Genomic DNA, 20,427 nt, shown 5'->3' with positions numbered 1-20,427 from the left:
TTCAGTGTTGTCTTGGTAAGCAACTCCAGTGTATATTTGGCTTTGTGTTTTAGGTTATTGTCCTACTGAAAGGTGAATTTGTGGTCCTCTGTAGCTCAACTGGTAGAGCACGGCACTTAAAACGCCAAGGTAGTGGGTTCGAGCCCCGGGACCACCCATACACAAAAATGTATGCATGCATGACTGTAAGTCGCTTTGGATAAAAGCGTCTGCTAAATGGCATATTTATTTATTTAATTTGTCTCCCAGTGTCTGTTGGTAAGCAGACTGAACCAGGTTTTCCTCTAGGATTTTTCCTGTGCTTAGCTCTATTCCGTTTCTTTTTATCAAAAAAACTCCCTAGTCCTTGCCGATGACAAGCATACCCATTACATGATGCAGCCGCCACTATGCTTTAAAATATAAAGAGTGGTACTCAGTGATGTGTTGTGTTGGATTGGGCCCCAAACATAACACTTTGTATTCAGGCCATAAAGTTAATTTCTTTGCCACATTTTTTGCAGTATTACTTTAGTGCCTTATTGCAAACAGGATGCATGTTCTGGAATATTTTGATTCTGTACAGGCGTCCTTCTTTTCACTCTGTCAATTAGGTTAGTATTGTGGGAGTAACTACAATGTTGTTGATCCATCCTCAGTTTTCTCCTATCACAGCCATTAAACTCTGTAACTGTTTTAAAGTCACCATTGGCCTCATGGTGAAATCCCTGAGTGGTTTCCTTCCTCTACGGCCACTGAGTTAGGAAGGACACCTGTATCTTTGTAGTGACTGGGTGTATTGCTACACCATCCAAAGTGTAATAACTTCGCTATACTCAAAGGGATATTCAATGTCAGTTTTTTTTTACCCATCTACCAATAGGTGCCCTTCTTTGCGAGGCATTGGAAAACCTCCCTGGTCTTTGTGGTTGAATCTGTGTTTGAAATTCACTGCTCGACTGAGGGACCTTACAGATAATTGTATGTGTGGGGTACAGCGATGAGGTAGTCATTCAAAAATCATGTTAAACACTATTATTGCACACAGAGTGCAAGTCCATGCAACTTCTTATGTAACTCGTTAAGCACATTTCTACTCCTGGTCTTACAGTATTTAGGCTTGCCATAAAACATTTTTTGAATACTTATTAACTGAAGACATTGAATCCATTTAAATTCAGGCTGTAACACAACTAAAGGTTACAAAAAAGTCAAGGGGTGTGAATACTTTCTGAAGGCACTGTTGATTACAAAAAATATATATATATCGCCTGACCCCGTAACAACATTTGGGTGTGACCAAATCATAGGCTTAAGCTACCAACTGAAACCGAAAAAGTTAGTATGTAGCCTGTGAATGCTATCACTCATAGAATGTAGAACATGTAAATTATAGGATCTGTATGTTTTTACACTAGTCCCCAAATTGGAAATAGTCATGTTACTAAATGAAATAATGAGTTGCATGTTTTTATGCCTGGGTGTTTAGAAGTGAAAGTATTCCAAAAGGAATCGGATTACGTTGCTCATTTTGAGTAAGCCAAAGGATTGTTATTGATTACTTTATTTTTCATATAATTGTAATCAGCAACAGATTACATTGTTAAAGTAATCTGCTCAACCCTGCCACTGTTTTCTCGACACATAGTTATCGTTTTCCTTTACTACTGGTCTGTATGCTGCCTTGTATAGTATTAACCTCCCATCCAGCTGGTGGCGCTGTTGTGCGTTTCCGGGGTTCGTCACCATCTAGAACCAAGGAGTTTTCAAAAATTATTTGACCAGAACATGGAAGTAGGATTTGAAGAGGACTTTGATATATTTTTTACGGAAGAGTATTAGGGCCAAGTGAAGAAAAAAAAAGACAAAACTGCAAGGGGTGGTGGTACTTGGATTATACTTCAGAATTGGCTTTAGTAAGAAGGAAATCCTTGCTCTTTTAGCACATAATAACCATATTATTATAATTATTAGGACCTGGAAAATGTGCCACATATTATTTTCAGCAGGAACTGTGGTAACGTACAGAGAGACGAGCGGGTTGGGTGTGTGGGCGGTATAGAGTAGCAATAGTATCAATCTAATGATCTAATACACTCGTTCAAACAGGCATCACTGTGCACTCACAGCTTATCAATCTAATGATCTAATAACGCGAACGCACACACACACACACACACAGACACACACACGCACACACACACACACAGACACACACGCACACACACACGCACACACACACACACGCACACGCACACCTAGTTTCCCCCTTGCAATTTCAGACTGTATGCATACGCTCTAACGGCCATCGTGCGTTATGAGCACAAACAAAAAACGTTATCTGCACTGTCACTGAACGCAAAATGAACTGGGGTTGAGTCCCTGAACGCAAAGAGAACTGGGGTTGAGTCCCTGTCTGTCACTGAACGCAAAATGAACTGGGGTTGAGTCCCTGAACGCAAAGAGAACTGGGGTTGAGTCCCTGAACGCAAAGAGAACTGGGGTTGAGTCCTTGTCTGTCACTGAACACAAAGAGAACTTGGGTTGAGTCCCTGTCAGTCTGCACTCAGAATTCGCTACAACCTTCTGCCGCGAAGCCTAGGCGTTCGAACACCTTGCAAAAAACTGTGCATAATGGGAACTATTAACGACCTTATCCCACAGGAGGTTGGTGGCACCTTAATTGGGGAGGACGGGCTCGTGGTAATGACTGGAGCGGAATCAGTGCAATGGTATCAAATACATCAAACAAATGTTTTCCATGTGTTTGATCAGTGGTGGAAAAAGGACCCAATTCTCATCCTTCAGTAAAAGTAAAGTACCTTAATAGAAAATGACTCAAGTAAAAGTAAAAGTCACCCAGTAAACTTCTACTTGAGTAAAAGTCTAAAAGTATTTGGTTTAAAATATACTTAAGTATCAAAAGTAAAAGTATAAATCATTGATGGAAGTTACAATCTATCTGCAATATTAAAGCTGATCTAACCCCCCAAAAAAAGACATACAAATATATATATATATATATATAAAAACAAACAAAAAAATTATACAAATATAATAATAAATAAACAAACAAAAAAATTGTATAAATAATTTATATTTCCTTATATTAAGCAAACCAGACAGCACCATTTATTATTTTATTATTTTTATTTTACGGATAGCCAGGGGCACACTAAAACACTCAGACATTATTTAGAAACAAAGCATATGTGTTTAGTGAGTCCGCCAGATTTACATTACATTTACGTAATTTAGCAGACGCTCTTATCCAGAGCATTAGGGATGACCATGGATGATATGTTGATAAGTGTGTGAATTGGACCATTTTCCTGTCCTGTTAAGCATTCAAAATGTAACGAGTAGGAGATTTTTCAATTTTCCCTTTTTGCTGAGAATTTTTTTGTCTGCACTGAATTTTTTTGGGGGCCCGCTCTACAGACGGCTATATCAGTCCGCTAATACAGCACTAATAAAAGCCCAGTGCCCTAATATATATATATATATTTTTTTATATTTATTTGTATATTTTTTATTTCTGATTTTTCAGGGGGTGACGGTGTGCTTTAGGACCATGCGGACGCCTCCGAGCGGTTGGGTAGGCTGTTTGGAGTCTTTATCCGACTGGATAACATAATATATGTCCCTTCCCTTCTACTTCTAAAACCAAAGTTGAGCCCCTGCTCCTGTCTATCTGTGGGGAGGGGTTGGGTTGCCAGTTCGTCAAATTTCTGCCCTGTTAGAGCTGCCCCGGTCAACTGTAAGTGCTGTTATTGTGAAGTGGAAACGCCTAGGAGCAACAACGTCTCAGCCGCGAAGTGGTAGGCCACCCAAGCTCACAGAACGGGACCGCCGAGTGCTGAAGCGCATCTGTCCTTGGTTGCAACACTCACTACCGAGTTCCAAACTGCCTCTGCAAGCAACGTCTAGCCAAGAACTGTTCGGTTTCCATGGCCGAGCAGCCGCACACAAGCTTAAGATCACCATGCGCAATGCCAAGCATCGGTTGGAGTGGTGTAAAGTTTGCCGCCATTGGACTCTGGAGCAGTGGAAACGCATTCTCTGGAGTGATGAATCAAGCTTCACCATCTGGCAGTCCAACGGATGAATCTGGGTTAGGTGGTTGCCAGGAAAACGCTACCTGCCCCAATGCATAGTGCCAACTGTAAAGTTTGGTGGAGGAGGAATAATGTTTGGGGCTGTTTTTCATGGTTCGGGCTAGGCCCCTTAGTTCCAGTGAAGGGAAATCTTTAACGCTACAGCATACGATGACATTCTAGACGATTCTGTGCTTCCAACTTTGTGGCAACAGTTTGGTGAAGGCCCTTTCCTGTCTCAGCATGACAATGCCCCTGTGCACAAAGCGAGGTCTATACAATAAATAGTTTGTCGAGATCAGTGTGGAAGAACTTGACTGGCCTGCACAGAGCCCTGACCTCAACCCCATCGAACACCTTTGGGATGAATTGGAACGCTGACTGCGAGCCAGGCCTAATCGCCCAACATCAGTGCCTGACCTCTCTAATGCTCTTGTGGCTGAATGGAAGCAAGCCCCAGCAGCAATGTTCCAACATCTAGTGGAAAGCCTTCCCAGAAGAGTGGGGGTCGTTATCGCAGCAAAGGGGGGACCAACTCCATATTAATGCCCATGTTTTTAGAATGAGATGTTCTACGAGCATTTGTCCACATACTTTTGGCCATGTAGAGTACGTGACTCATCGCTTCAAGCGACATCCACCAAACGTACCTCAAAGTCTGTTCAAGAATGTTGAAGAACGTTTTGGTGAAACATGTCGTTCAGTACAAACCTTTTAAGCAACGTAGCAAACGTTTAATCGAACTAAAGGCACCCCTGAACCAGTGTTGCCATGTTCACGGTATTCCTCCCAAATTGGGATACTTTGAAAACGATGTCGCGGGTGAAAATGTATTGGTCGTGGGTTGCAGGTTTTTGGGCTATTTCTAAGTTGCACTGTGGCCGCCATGGCATTTCTCTTTTTTAAAAAATATATTTAATTGTGACCTGCTGCTGACTGTCAGGCAGTGAGGAAGGCTGTTGATGAGTGAGTGGGTGGTGGGGAGGGCGGGTGTGTGTGTGTATATCACGTTGTGACAACGTTTTTGTAGGTAGGCTATTTAGATTGTCATTATGGAGACACTTATTTCTAACGCTTTTTCGTAAAACATTTGAATACGCTACAACTGACATCACGAAATAACGGAGACAAAAGCACTGAAAAACGACTTTGGGCGCACTAGAGCGCATTTCATAAATTCTCTTGCTCGGAGGTGGTTTAAACTGCATTCTAATCTTGACTTTGCTTTAAAAAAAAAAAAATTTAACGGTATCAAGCGAAGCGTTTTACTCATGCTCAGTTCTTGAGTCTCGGGGGCTTCCCGAGCGGAAATTTGAAATGGAAGTTATGGAACTCCCTTGCGTGGTTCTTTTATGGGGGGGGGAGTCCTCAACGAAACTGACATTAAATGAGGAGAATGATACATTTGCCTCTGTTGGCCATCAAGTAGCCTATTAATTTATATGCCATTTTAGGCTACCATTTGATACAATAAATATGTTGAAATGACGATATCACTGGAGTCATTGCAAAATCAATTTGTGACACCTGAAGCTGGCAAACCAACTGAATAAATAACGTACAACTTCCTGTTTATTGTTATTGTAGCCTTGTGTTATTATGCAGTTATTAATGGACATGTTTAGTTAATTAAATTGGAACTAATCAAATATCTATTGCAATTGCTGATCAGTTGTTAGAACGCATTAGATTAGGCTACAGGTAAAAAATAAAAAAATAAACACAGGCTGTATATTTAATTCAGTGATTGAAATGATGACCCCCTCCTCAGTAGCCTGTTCCAGCAGGTTATTGGGAAATACAAGCACTTCTTACCTCGAAATCACCTCGCTACTCATGTTGAATAAATGTGTCTGTTTATTTGAACTAAGCAAGCTGCTAAAATCGTTCAGTTTACATCTTGTCTAGGCTACTGTAGACTATCTGGAATTAGATGTAGGTCTATCAGGGGATATAGGCTACCTGCCTTTATGTAAGCAAACCACGGCAAAAGTTGAATTACATTCATAAACCCCGATTTTAGTCTGTAGCCTACGCCTATTGAAATTACAAGTCAATCTCGTAAATGGGCCATTTATAACATTTTGTAGTCTTAACATCTGGCACATAATAACAGCACAATTGTTTCAAACAGCCTAACAGTTTCATCACTCAAACGCTCCTGTCGGATTTAGCTGTAGTTATGCACATGCGCAAAGAGGATTTTTTTTTTACAATTGTAAACCTGCTTCAAGCCCTGAATGCTGATTGGCTGAAAGCCATGGTACATTTAAGCAATAAAGCCCGAGGGGGTGTGGTATATGGCCAATATACCACGGTTAAGGGCTGTTCATAAGCACGACGCAACACAGAGTGCCTGGATACAGCCCTTAGCTGTGGTATATTGGCCATATACCACAAACCCCCGAGGTGCCTTATTGCTATTATAAACTGGTTCCCAACGTAATTAGAGCAGTAAAAAGAAATGTTTTGTCATACCCGTGGTATACGGTCTGATATACCACAGCTGTCAGCCAATCCGCATTCAGGGCTCGAACCACCCAGTTTATATTAGACCGTATACCACGGGTATGACAAAAATATATACATTTTACTGTTCTAATTACATTGGTAACCAGTTTATAATAACAATGTTTTACGACATTAAATCCATCATAGATCTGTTTATCAGTTTCTGCATGGTTAGGTTCTGCTTGAGACAGAAACTTCTCCTGTGTGAGTCCGTATATGTGCAGTTAGGTGCTCCTTGCGAATGAAGCCTTTACCGCAGTCACCACAGCTAAATGGTTTCTCTCCTGTGTGAGTCAGTATATGTCTCCTTAGATCCCCCTTCTGATTGAAGCTTTTACAGCAAAAATTACAGCTGAATGGTTTCTCTCCTCTGTGAATGCGTATATGTCTGGTTAAGTGCTCCTTGCGATTGAAGCGCTTCCCACAGTCACCACAGCTAAATGGTTTCTCTCCAGTGTGAATCTTCATGTGCATGGAGAGATTTCCTTTTTGTTTGAAGGTCTTGCCACAAAAGGGGCAGGTGCATGGTTCCCCCATTGGTGCGTTGGGATCCAATGGTGGACTGTTGTCAAGTCCTACTGGGTCACTGCTTACGGCTGAGCTGTGGCTGTAGGCATTGTTCTGATTATCTGGAGGGTCACAGGGAATGTAGAAACCCTTTAGGTGGGTCACAGTGTCAAAAGGTTTGAGATCCACTGGTGTAGGGTCACTCTCTCTGTTCTCCACAGTCTGGGTTTGGGGAAGAGTCAAGGACCAAAGTGGGTCCTCCTGATCACATTCACTTTTCACACAGGAAGGAGTGAAATTGAACTCTATTATATCAGCCTCCAGACCTTCAATCTGCTCTTCCTCCTGACTGGTCCTGAGTTCCTCATGTTCCTCTATAATCTGTGTGGGCTCTGGGTCCTCCTGCCCCAGACTGGGGCTCCACTCCTGCTCACAGTGCTGCTGCTCAGGGGGAACCTCCTCTTCCGAGACAGAGACAGAGAGCTGCAGGGAGTCTGGAGGGAAGCAGAGGAGGAGCAGAAGTCATCTAAAGTGCCTTCAGAAAGTATTCACACCCCTTCATTTTTCCCACATTTTGTTGTGTTACAGCCTGAATTTAAAATGGATTAAATTTAGATTTTGTGTGGCCTACACACAATACCCCATAATGTCAAAGTGGATTTTTTAAAACAAATTAATTAGAAATGAAAAGCTGAAATGTCTTGAGTCAATAAGTATTCAACCCCTTGTTATGGCAAACCTAAATAAGTTCAGGAGTAAAAATGTGCTTAACAAGTCACATAAGTTGCATGGACTCCCTTTGTGCAATAATGTGCATTCTTGAATGACTAACTCATCTCTGTACCCCACGCATACAATGATTTGTAAGGTCCCTCAGTCGAGCAATGAATGTCAAACACAGATTCAACCACAAAGACCAGGGAGGTTTTCCAATGCCTCACAAAGAAGGGCACCTATTGGTAGATGGGTAAAACATTTTAAAAAGCAGACATTGAATATCCCTTTGAGCATGGTGAAGTTATTAATTACACATGCTCGCTTCGAGGCAAGCAACCCTGAAGCATGCATGAGAGCATCAGCTGTTCTGGATGACTATGAGATCACGCTCTCCGTAGCCGATGTGAGTAAGACTTTTAAGCAGGTCAACATTCACAAGGCCGCAGGGCCAGACGGATTACCAGGACGTGTACTCCGAGCATGCGCTGACCAACTGGCAAGTGTCTTCACTGACATTTTCGACATGTCCCTGACTGAGTCTGTAATACCAACATGTTTCAATTAAATCAAATTATTAGATGCCAACACCCCCCCCTCCAATTCAAAACCAAACATGTTCTACTTCCTGTCTGAAGCAAATACAATGTCTGTCTAGAAGCTGGGCTAAGTTATGCCCCTGCCTATATCCCATTTCAGTCAGCTTTTCGTGACAAAGACAACTTTCTAATCATGCAGTCAGTTACAGTAGATAGCTGTTCTTTTAACCCTCAAGCTGAGGCACATTTTTTTTTATCATAGCCCAAAGTGGGTTATTCAATTTTACAAATGTTTCATGACTTTGTCAATCAACTTGTTCTTGATAAATCTTAATTATTGTTTAGTGTTTCTGAATCAATATGGACTTTGTTCAAATTCAAGACCCCAGACAAAACATCTATCTCCGCCTACAGTAATTTGATCAACAGGACCTTTATTTGACTCCAGATTTCTCTGGAGACATAATAACAAGGTTATCCATACCACCAGAAGGTTATCCATACCACAAGGTTTTTTTAAGCCTTGAGACATGGATTGTGTATGTGTGCCATTCAGAGGGTGAATGGGCAAGACAAAATATTTAAGTGCCTTTGAACGGGGTATGGTAGTAGGTGCCAGGCGCACCGGTTTGTGTTAAGAACTACAACGCTGCTGTTTTTTTCACACTCAACAGTTTCCCTTGTGTATCAAGAATGGTCCACCACCCAAAGGACATCCAATCAATCAATTTTATTTTATATAGCCCTTCTTACATCAGCTAATATCTCGAAGTGCTGTACAGAAACCCAGCCTAAAACCCCAAACAGCTAGTAATGCAGGTGTAGAAGCACGGTGGCTAGGAAAAACTCCCTAGAAAGGCAAAACCTAGGAAGAAACCTAGAGAGGAACCAGGCTATGAGGGGTGGCCAGTCCTCTTCTGGCTGTGCCGGGTGGAGATTATAACAGAACCATGCCAAGATGTTCAAAAATGTTCATAAGTGACAAGCATGGTCAAATAATAATCAGGAATAAATCTCAGTTGGCTTTTCATAGCCGATCATTAGAGTTTAAAACAGCAGGTCTGGGACAGGTAGGGGTTCCATAACCGCAGGCAGAACAGTTTAAACTGGAATAGCAGCAAGGCCAGGCGGACTGGGGACAGCAAGGAGTCACCACGGCCGGTAGTCCCGACGTATGGTCCTAGGGCTCAGGTCTCTCAGTTGGCTTTTCATAGCCGATCATTTAGAGTTGAAAACAGCAGGTCTGGGACAGGTAGGGGGTTTCGTAGCCGCAGGCAGAACAGTTGAAACTGGAATAGCAGCAAGGCCAGGCGGACTGGGGACAGCAAGGTGTCATCATGCCCGGTAGTCCTGACGTATGGTCCTAGGGCTCAGGTTCTCAGAGAGAAAGAGAGAACGAGAGAATTAGAGAGAGCATACTTAAATTCACACAGGACACTGGATAAGACAGGAGAAGTACTCCAGGTATAACCAACTAACCCCAGCCCCCGACACATAAACTACTGCAGCATAAATACTGGAGGCTGAGACAGGAGCGGTCCGGAGACACTGTGGCCCCATCCGAAGAAACCCCGGACAGGGCCAAACAGGAAGGATATAACCCCACCCACTCCGCCAAAGCACAGCCCCCGCACCACTAGAGGGATATCCCCAACCACCAACTTACAATCCTGAGACAAGGCCGAGTATAGCCCACAGAGGTCTCCACCACAGCACAAACCAAGGGGGGGGCGCCAACCCAGACAGGAAGATCACGTCAGTAACTCAACCCACTCAAGTGACGCACCCCTCCCAGGGACGGCATGAAAGAGCACCAGCAAGCCAGTGACTCAGCCCCTGCAACAGGGTTAGAGGCAGAGAACCCCAGTGGAGAGGGGAACCGGCCCGGCAGAGACAGCAAGGGCTGTTCGTTGCTCCAGCCTTTCCGTTCACCTTCACACTCCTGGGCCAGACTACACTCAATCATATGACCTACTGAAGAGATAAGTCTTCAGTAAAGACTTAAAGGTTGAGACCGAGTCTGCGTCTCTCTACATGGGTAGGCAGACTGTTCCATAAAAATGGAGATCTATAGGAGAAAGCCCTGCCTCCCGCTGTTTGCTTAGAAATTCTAGGGACAATTAGGAGGCCTCGTCTTGTGACCGTAGCATACGTATTGGTATGTACGGCAGGACCAACTCGGAAAGATAGGTAGGAGCAAGCCCATGTAACGCTTTATAGGTTAACAGTAAAACCTTGAAATCAGCCCTTGCCTTAACAGGAAGCCAGTGTAGGGAAGCTAGCACTGGAGTAATATGATCAAATTTCTTGGTTCTAGTCAGGATTCTAGCAGCCGTATTTAGCACTAACTGAAGTTTATTTAGTGCTTTATCCGGGTAGCCGGAAAATAGAGCATTGCAGTAGTCTAATCTAGAAGTAACAAATGCATGGATTAATTTTTCTGCATCATTTTTGGACAGAAAATTTCTGATTTTTGCAATGTTACGTAGATGGAAAAAAGCTGTCCTTGAAACAGTCTTGATATGTTCGTCAAAAGAGAGATCAGGGTCAAGAGTAACGCCTAGGTCCTTCACAGTTTTATTTGAGACGACTTTACAACCATCAAGATGAATTGTCAGATTTAACAGAAGATCTCTTTGTTTCTTGGGACCTAGAACAAGCATCTCTGTTTTGTCCGAGTTTAAAAGTAAAAAGTTTTCAGCCATCCACTTCCTTATGTCTGAAACACAGGCTTCTAGCGAGGGCAATTTTGGGGGCTTCACCATGCTTCATTGAAATGTACAGCTGTGTGTCATCCGCATAGCAGTGAAAGTTAACATTATGTTTTCGAATAACATCCCCAAGAGGTAAAATATATAGTGAAAACAATAGTGGTCCTAAAACGGAACCTTGAGGAACACCGAAATGTACAGTTGATTTGTCGGAGGACAGACCATTCACAGAGACAAACTGATATCTTTCCGACAGGTAGGATCTAAACCAGGCCAGAACTTGTCCGTGTAGACCAATTTGGGTTTCCAGTCTCTCCAAAAGAATGTGGTGATCGATGGTGTCAAAGGCAGCACTAAGGTCTAGTAGCACGAGGACAGATGCAGAGCCTCGGTCTGACGCCATTAAAAGGTCATTTACCACCTTCACAAGTGCAGTCTCAGTGCTATGATGGGGTCTAAAACCAGACTGAAGCATTTCGTATACATTGTTTGTCTTCAGAAAGGCAGTGAGTTGCTGCGCAACAGCTTTTTCTAAAATTTTTGAGAGGAATGGAAGATTCGATATAGGCCGATAGTTTTTTATATTTTCCGGGTCAAGGTTTGGCTTTTTCAAGAGAGGCTTTATCACTGCCACTTTTAGTGAGTTTGGTACACATCCGGTGGATAGAGAGCTGTTTATTATGTTCAACATAGGAGGGCCAAGCACAGGAAGCAGCTCCTTCAGCAGTTTAGTAGGAATAGGATCCAGTATGCAGCTTGAAGGTTTAGAGGCCATGATTATTTTCATCATTGTGTCAAGAGATATAGTACTAAAACACTTAAGTGTCTCTCCCGATCCCAGGCCCTCGCAGAGCTGTGCAGATCCAGGACAGCTAAGCCCTGGAGGAATACGCAGATTCAAAGAGGAGTCCGTAATTTGCTTTCTAATGGTCATGATCTTTTCCTCAAAGAAGTTCATGAATTTATCACTGCTGAAGTGAAAACCATCCTCTCTTGGGGAATGCTGCTTTTTAGTTAGCTTTGCAACAGTATCAAAAATAAATTTTGGATTGTTCTTATTTTCCTCGATTAATTTGGAAAAGTAGGATGATCGAGCAGCAGTGAGGGCTCTTCGGTACTGCACGGTACTGTCTTTCCAAGCTAGTCGGAAGACTTCCAGTTTGGTGTGGCGCCATTTCCGTTCCAATTTCCTGGAAGCTTGCTTCAAAGCTCGGGTATTTTCTGTATACCAGGGAGCTAGTTTCTTATGACAAATGTTTTTCGTTTTTAGGGGTGCAACTGCATCTAGGGTATTGCGCAAGGTTAAATTGAGTTCCTCAGTTAAGTGGTTAACTGATTTTTGTCCTCTGACGTCCTTGGGTAGGCAGAAGGAGTCTGGAAGGGCATCAATGAATTTTTGTGTTGTCTGAGAATTTATAGCACGACTTTTGATGCTCCTTGGTTGGGGTCTGAGCAGATTATTTGTTGCGATTGCAAACGTAATAAAATGGTGGTCCGATAGTCCAGGATTTTGTGGAAAAACATTAAGATCTACAACATTTATTCCATGGGACAAAACTAGGTCCAGAGTATGACTGTGGCAGTGAGTAGGTCCAGAGACATGTTGGACAAAACCCACTGAGTCGATAATGGCTCCGAAAGACTTTTGGAGTGGGTCTGTGGACTTCTCCATGTGAATATTAAAATCACCAAAAATTAGAATATGATCTGCTATGACTACAAGGTCTGATAGGAATTCAGGAAACTCAGAGAGGAACGCTGTATATGGCCCAGGAGGCCTGTAAACAGTAGCTATAAAAAGTGATTGAGTAGGCTGCATAGATTTCATGACTAGAAGCTCGAAAGATGAAAACGTCATTTTTTTTTTGTAAATTGAAATTTGCTATCGTAAATGTTAGCAACACCTCCGCCTTTGCGGGATGCACGGGGAATATGGTCACTAGTGTAACCAGGAGGTGAGGCCTCATTTAACACAGCAAATTCATCAGGCTTAAGCCATGTTTCAGTCAGGCCAATCACATCAAGATTATGATCAGTGATTAGTTCATTGACTATGACTGCCTTTGAAGTGAGGGATCTAACATTAAGTAACCCTATTTTGAGATGTGAGGTATCACGATCTCTTTCAATAATGGCAGGAATGGAGGAGGTCTTTATCCTAATAAGATTGCTAGGGTGAACACCACCATGTTTAGTTTTGCCCAACCTAGGTCGAGGCACAGACACAGTCTCAATGGGTATGGCTGAGCTGACTACACTGACTATGCTATTGGCAGACTCCACTAAGCTGGCAGGTTGGCTAACAGCCTGCTGCCTGGCCTGCACCCTATTTCACTGTGGGGCTAGAGGAGTTAGAGCCCTATCTATGTTGGTAGATAAGAGGAGAGCACCCCTCCAGTTAGGATGGAGTCCGTCACTCCTCAGCAGGTCAGGCTTGATCCTGTTTGTGGGTGAGTCCCAGAAAGAGGGCCAACTTGACACAACTGTGGGAAGCATTGGAGTCAACATGGGCCAGCAATCCCTGTGGAACGCTTTCAGCACCTTGTAGAGCCCATGTCCCGACGAAGAGGGTTCTGAGGGTGCAACTCAATATTGGGAAGGTGTTCCTAATGTTTTGTACACTAAGAGTGTAACTACAGTGGGGAGAACAAGTATTTGATACACTGCCGATTTTCTTTGGGGATGCTTTTCTGCAAAGGGGACAGGATGACTGCACCGTATTGAGGGGAGGATGGATGGGGCCATGTATCGCGAGATCTTGGCCAACAACCTCCTTCCCTCAGTAAGAGCATTGAAGATGGGTCGTGGCTGGGTCTTCCAGCATGACAACGACCCGAAACACACAGCCAGGGCAACTAAGGAGTGGCTCCGTAAGAAGCATCTCAAGGTCCTGGAGTGGCCTAGCCAGTCTCCAGACCTGAACCCAATAGAAAATCTTTGGAGGGAGCTGAAAGTCCGTATTGCCCAGCGACAGCCTCGAAACCTGAAGGATCTGGAGAAGGTCTGTATGGAGGAGTGGGGCAAAATCCCTGCTGCAGTGTGTGCAAACCTGGTCAAGACCTACAGGAAACGTATGATCTCTGTAATTGCAAACAAAGGTTTCTGTACCAAATATTAAGTTCTGCTTTTCTGATGTATCAAATACTTATGTCATGCAATAAAATGCAAATTAATTACTTAAAAATCATACAATGTGATTTTCTGGATTTTTGTTTTAGATTCCGTCTCTCACAGTTGAAGTGTACCTATGATAAAAATTACAGACCTCTACATGCTTTGTAAGTAGGAAAACCTGCAAAATCGGCAGTGTATCAAATACTTGTTCTCCCCACTGTATATACAGTATGTATATGGTGGTGTGTAGAGACAGCATGTGAATACACAATACCCCATAACGACAATGTGAAAACATGCTTTTAGAAGTTTTAGCAAATGTATTGAAAATTAAATACAGAAATCTATCTAATTTCCATAAGTATTCACACCCCTGAGTCAATACATGTTAGAATCACCTTTAGTGTCGATTACAGCTGTGAGTCTTTCTGGGTAAGTCTCTAAGAGCTTTGCACACCTGGATTGTACAATATTTGCACATTATTATTATTATTTTTTAATTCTTCAAGCTCTGTCAAGCTGGTTGTTGATCATTGCAAGACAACCTTACTACCAGATCGTCTTGAGGTAAAATACATTAAAAAGATAACGTAACTTATTTGCAGTTGTAACTGTTTCCACTAGTGACTGATGGCTTTACAATGTTACTTCATAGCCTTTTAGCTATTTTACACAGCACTTTATGTCATATTGCTGGATAGCTAGCTACGTTTTTTTAGAGAGAGCTTTTCGACTATCTCTCCCCCTGTTTTCAGTCACAGGTGGGGACTGGATTAGGTGTGAGCAGTGCAGGAGGTAGGCTCATGAGTTGTGCTCCAGTTTGACTGAGGATAGCTTTATTTGTGACCTACAGTGAGGGGAAAAAAAGTATTTGATCCCCTGCTGATTTTGTACATTTGCCCACTGACAAAGACATGATCAGTCTATAATTTTAATGGTAGGTTTATTTGAACAGTGAGAGACAGAATAACAAAAAAAATCAGAAAATCGCATGTCAAAAATGTTATAAATTGATTTGCATTTTAATGAGGGAAATAAGTATTTGACCCCTCTGCAAAATATGACTTAGTACTTGGTGGCAAAACCCTTGTTGGCAATCACAGAAGTCAGACGTTTCTTGTAGTTGGCTACCAGGTTTGCACACATCTCAGGAGGGATTTTGTCCCACTCCTCTTTGCAGATCTTCTCCAAGTCATTAAGGTTTCGTTTGGCAACTCGAACCTTCAGCTCCCTCCACAGATTCTCTATGGGATTAAGGTCTGGAGACTGGCTAGGCCACTCCAGGACCTTAATGTGCTTCTTCTTGAGCCACTCCTTTGTTGCCTTGGCCGTATGTTTTGGGTCATTGTCATGCTGGAATACCCATCCACAACCCATTTTCAATGCCCTGGCTGAGGGAAGGAGGTTCTCACCCAAGATTTGACGGTACATGGCGCCGTCCATCATCCCTTTGATGCGGTGAAGTTGTCCTGTCCCCTTAGCAGAAAAACACCCCCAAAGCATAATGTTTCCACCTCCATGTTTGACAGTGGGGATGGTGTTCTTGGGGTCATAGGCAGCATTCCTCCTCCTCCAAACACGGCGAGTTGAGTTGATGCCAAAGAGCTCCATTTTGGTCTCATCTGACCACAACACTTTCACCCAGTTCTCCTCTGAATCATTCAGATGTTCATTGGCAAACTACAGACGGGCCTGTATTTGGAATCTGATTGATTGATTGCTTCTGTGGACAGGTGTCTTTTATACAGGTAACAAGCTGAGATTAGGTGCACTCCCTTTAAGAATTTCTAAATAAAAGGGATGAAATGTATTTGAACACACTTGTGTGCCATAATAGTCTACCGGGTTGGGGGGGGCAGTTACCCCGGTACTTTAATAAAATGCTCCTTTCCTAAAAACAAAATTTCATGAAATAACAAAAAAAATGTAAACTGTAGCTATTTATTTCCTTCATCCACATACCATTTTTTCCCCAAACGTTGCTTTTTTTGTGTGTCAGCAATTAGACATTGTTCTTAGGGGGGGCTAGTTACCCCCTAATACCCTATCATGCTGCCTTGTTGACAACATGTCTGAGCTGCACAGGTTACTGTTCGATTTGAGAAGGGCGCTCCTCCCTCCCCGCTTTCGCCTGATGAAGTGACAGGCCATAGCCCGGTGTACCCCAGGCCAGATTAATCGAACCCCCTCTATATTAGCCCACACAGCTACAAGGACGCACTTTCATGCTAGGTTTAGGACCTCATATTGAAGCTCATAAACACGCCAACTGATGTAATGAACAATCTTACAATTATCAACTTCGGTTTAGATACAAGCGTCATGAAACCTCTAAACAAGGGCGGGTCAATTTACCCCACTCTGCCCTAGGTGGTAATATCTCTCTAGAAGCTGATCCGTCGTCAGTATTGTGAAACAATGTAAATGTTAAGATAAGATTTTAATAGAGAAAACTGATCCGGGAGCAGGGCTGCCTTTCTTTCGATCCTATATGTAGGCCTATCGACGCACTACGACGACGTTCTCTCTGCGTGGTGTTTTGGGAAACGTATGTGAAATCTTCGGCCGTTATAGGAAGGTCGTCACAAGTTACCACAGTCAAAAAGTCATAAACCCCGCACATTTCTTCAATTCCTCTTCTTAAAATGTTATTTAAAACCTAACCTTAACCAGTGTTAACCTTAAGCCTAACCTTAAATGAAGACCAAAAAGCACATTTTTGTTTTTATGAATTTATATAATATAGCCAATTTTGACTTTGTGTCTGTGTTAACTAGTGGAAACCTTACAGGAACGATGCAACGTAAAAACACTCGCAAGGTTAAGTTCCATCGCTATTGAGAAACCGGGCCTACAGCTACAGCTAGCTATCAGTAGATCTACATACTAACCTATTCTACATAGTTTTATCTCCGGTGTGATTCGATTCCGCAGCAGTCTCCGTAGCCGATCATTCTCCTCCTGGTACTCCACTACCGTTTTCTCAACTGCCCCGAAAATCTCCACAGCAGCCGCCATTAAACGATCATTTAAAAACATACGAAACAACTGTAGTTTAGACATTTTCAGTCGAATGAGACTTGGGTAGCCTATTTAGTTCAGTCAGTATTTCTTTCTTTACTCCACTAAATGATTGCCAAAACAAAACAAACTCGTTTCTAATCCTACTTCCGTGTTCTAGTCAAGGAATTTTATAAAATCATTTTTTCTAATGGCTGGCGATCCCATAAACACACAACAGCGCCGCCAACTGGATGGGAGTTTCCTACTATGCAAGGAAGTTTACAGGTCAGTAGTAAATGAAAACGATAACTACACAGTAGCGGTGCGTGGGTAAAATCACCGGGGAAGCCAATCCAGGGGAAAAAAGCCATAATACAGCCTATGTGTTGTGATAATTGAGTTGTTTGCTCTATAACCTGTTAATTCATATGCCTTGCGACCGTCATATATAGGCCTAAAGGCCCAGACAGTAAGAAGACACAGTGGCAGAATACATTCAACCACATCTTTGTTTAATCACAAAACCGAAGAGCAACCTCTGTCTGGCGAAGTCCACAAAGAATGTAACAAACAGTTACCTGACCTTCAGCATTGTCAAGCAAGTTAATGTTTCCGACATTTTCGGACCACTAAACAACTATTTATTTAGAACCACGGAGTGTTACTGCAAGTCGCAAAGAAAACAGGAGCTGCCTCCACTATTCCAGCACCATTTCAACATCATCTAATCACTTATGCTTATACTAATACAGAGACAACTAAAAGATACCAAAAACGATTTAGTCCAACCAACGTAGGCTAAATATGATGTGGCTGTCCATGTTATCGATTTCTGTGTGTGTGCAAGTAGAAAAAACATGTAAACTCACCCTAGGTGCTGAAAAACGCCAATGTCATCCTCCTCTTTCATGTTGCCGAATGGTCTACCACTCTGACATACAGTATACACTTTTAGGTTTTGTTGTCCTAGGATACCTGACTAAAATACTCGCTCGCTAGCCTGACTTCCTTTCATGGGCAATGATTAGCCAGCATACTACATACTACATCTAGATACATGTTGAACTTCCATCCTTTCAGGCCAGGGGCACAATCTTTGGTCGCTTGCGAAAGTATTCAACCCACTTGGCATTTTTTCTATTTTGTTGCCTTACAACCTGGAATTAAAATGGATTTTTGGGGGGTTTGTATCATTTGATTTACACAACATGCCTACCACTTTGAAGATGCAAAATATTTTTTGTTGTGAAACAAACAAGAAATAAGACAAAAAAACGGAAGTCAATACTTTGTAGAGCCACCTTTTCCAGCAATTACAGCTGCAATTCTCTTGGGGTATGTCTCTATAAGCTTGGCACATCTAGCCACTGGGACTTTTGCCCATTCTTCATGGCAAAACTGCTCCAGCTCCTTCAAGTTGGATGGGTTCCGCTGGTGTACAGCAATCTTAAAGTCATACCACAGATTCTCAATTGGATTGAGGTCTGGGCTTTAACTAGGCCATTCCAAGACATTTCAATGTTTCCCCTTAAACCACTCGAGTGTTGCTTTAGCAGTATGCTTAGGGTCATTGTCCTGCTGGAAGGTGAACCTCCGTCCCAGTCTCAAATCTCTGGAAGACTGAAACAGGTTTCCCTCAAGAATTTCCCTGTATTTAGCGCCATCCATCATTCCACCAAACGTGTTTGCTTATTTTTTTCTTTACGCAATGGCTTTTTTCTGGCCACTCTTCTGTAAAGTCCAGCTCTGTGGAGTGTACGGCTAAAAGTGGTCCTATGGACAGATACTCCAATCTCCGCTGTGGAGCTTTGTAGCTCCTTCAGGGTTATCTTTGGTCTCTTTGTTGCCTCTCTGATTAATGCCCTCCTTGCCTGGTCCGTGAGTTTTGGTGGGCGGCCCTCTCTTGGCAGGTTTGTTGTGGTGCCATATTCTTTCCATGTTTTAATAATGGATTTAATGGTGCTCCGTGGGATGTTCAAAGTTTCTGATATTTTTTTATAACCCAACCCTGATCTGTACTTCTCCACAACTTTGTCCCTGACCTGTTTGGAGAGCTCCTTGGTCTTCATAGTGCCGCTTGCTTGGTGGTGCCCCTTGCTTAGTGGTGTTGCAGACTCTGGGGCCTTTCAGAACAGGTGTATATATACTGAGATCATGTGACACTTAGATTGCACACAGGTGGATTTTATTTAACTAATTATGTGACTTCTGAAGGTAATTGGTTGCACCAGATCTTATTTAGGGGCTTCATAGCAAAGGGGGTGAATACATATGCACGCACCACTTTTCCGTTATTTATTTTGTATAATTTTTTGAAACACATTTTTTTTTTCATTTCACTTCACCAATTTGGACTATTTTGTGTATTTCCTTTACATGAAATCCAAATAAAAATCCATTTAAATTACAGGTTGTAATGCAACAAAATAGGAAAAACGCCAAGGGGGATGAATACTTTTGCAAGGCACTGTATGAATTTATGGTTGGATCAGAATCATTGGCCAGTACAAATAATTAAGTAAAACAACAAGTCCAAATCCCTATCTCCATCCATGGCTAATTTAGGAAAGGGCCAATTTTAGCTAGCTAGATAGACACAGGAGGACAACAACACAAGGAGATGCAACAATTCAAGTTTTTTTCTGTCAATAATGACGTTTGGCTTCTGATGTGATGTGATTGGTCTGAAGCCAAAATCCAAACTGGCCTCCCTTGACACTTTTTTTTGGTGCGCCAGGACCATTCACAGTTGAGCTCACTCAGTTTAGCTCAACGCTGATTGGCTATTATTATTATTATTTTCTTTTTATGAAGGGAGGCCAAATGCTCCCTTGCTTCCCTTGCATTAATTGCTACGGGCGGCAACAATGTCATACTCTTTTTGACCAGACAGCATCAGATAGATGGGCTACACATACAGAGACAGAGGGGCGCTGTTTCGCTCACTCTGATGCTTTCTCCGCTGAGACACATTCAGCCTCTTGCGAATTGAAGGAAATGTATTAGACACAGAGAGACTAAATAATAAAATTATTTTGTAGTTTTTTCTTGATAATTTTTTTGGGGAAGCCTGGCTTCCCTTGGCATCCATGAATGCATGCAACTGTTACTACAAGTAGACAAACAGTGGTTATCATAAGTATAGGATGATCTGGTATAATAATATGCCATTTAGCAGACGCTTTTATCCAAAGCGACTTACAGTCATGCGTGCATACATTTTTTTGGTGTATGGGTGGTCCCGGGGATCGA

General features: G+C 42.5%; 1 protein-coding gene across 2 annotated transcripts in view; it reads right to left on the bottom strand.

Moving 5' to 3' along the window:
• LOC121558849 (zinc finger and SCAN domain-containing protein 5B-like) overlaps nt 1-17,341 on the bottom strand; it is a 38,155-nt gene extending 20,814 nt beyond the window's left edge. Inside the window, exons 1-2 of one of the 2 annotated variants that reach the window (XM_041872208.2) lie at nt 17,064-17,341; nt 6,632-7,588 (exon numbers count right to left, since the gene is read on the bottom strand). In XM_041872208.2, the coding sequence (XP_041728142.2) occupies nt 6,759-7,588; nt 17,064-17,235 (1,002 nt within the window). In that variant the 5' untranslated portion in view covers nt 17,236-17,341 and the 3' untranslated portion in view covers nt 6,632-6,758. Of the gene's footprint in view, nt 1-6,631; nt 7,589-17,063 lie in introns of those variants that run through there. The other variant, XM_045213218.1, reaches the window with a different exon arrangement.
• Between the last annotated feature and the right edge of the window lie 3,086 nt (nt 17,342-20,427).

The sequence above is a fragment of the Coregonus clupeaformis genome, unplaced genomic scaffold (genome assembly GCF_020615455.1).
Source record: "Coregonus clupeaformis isolate EN_2021a unplaced genomic scaffold, ASM2061545v1 scaf0090, whole genome shotgun sequence".
NCBI classification, from domain to species: Eukaryota; Metazoa; Chordata; class Actinopteri; order Salmoniformes; family Salmonidae; genus Coregonus; species Coregonus clupeaformis.
Note: the sequence above shows the minus strand (reverse complement) of the source record. Positions and strands in the feature narration are given on the sequence as shown.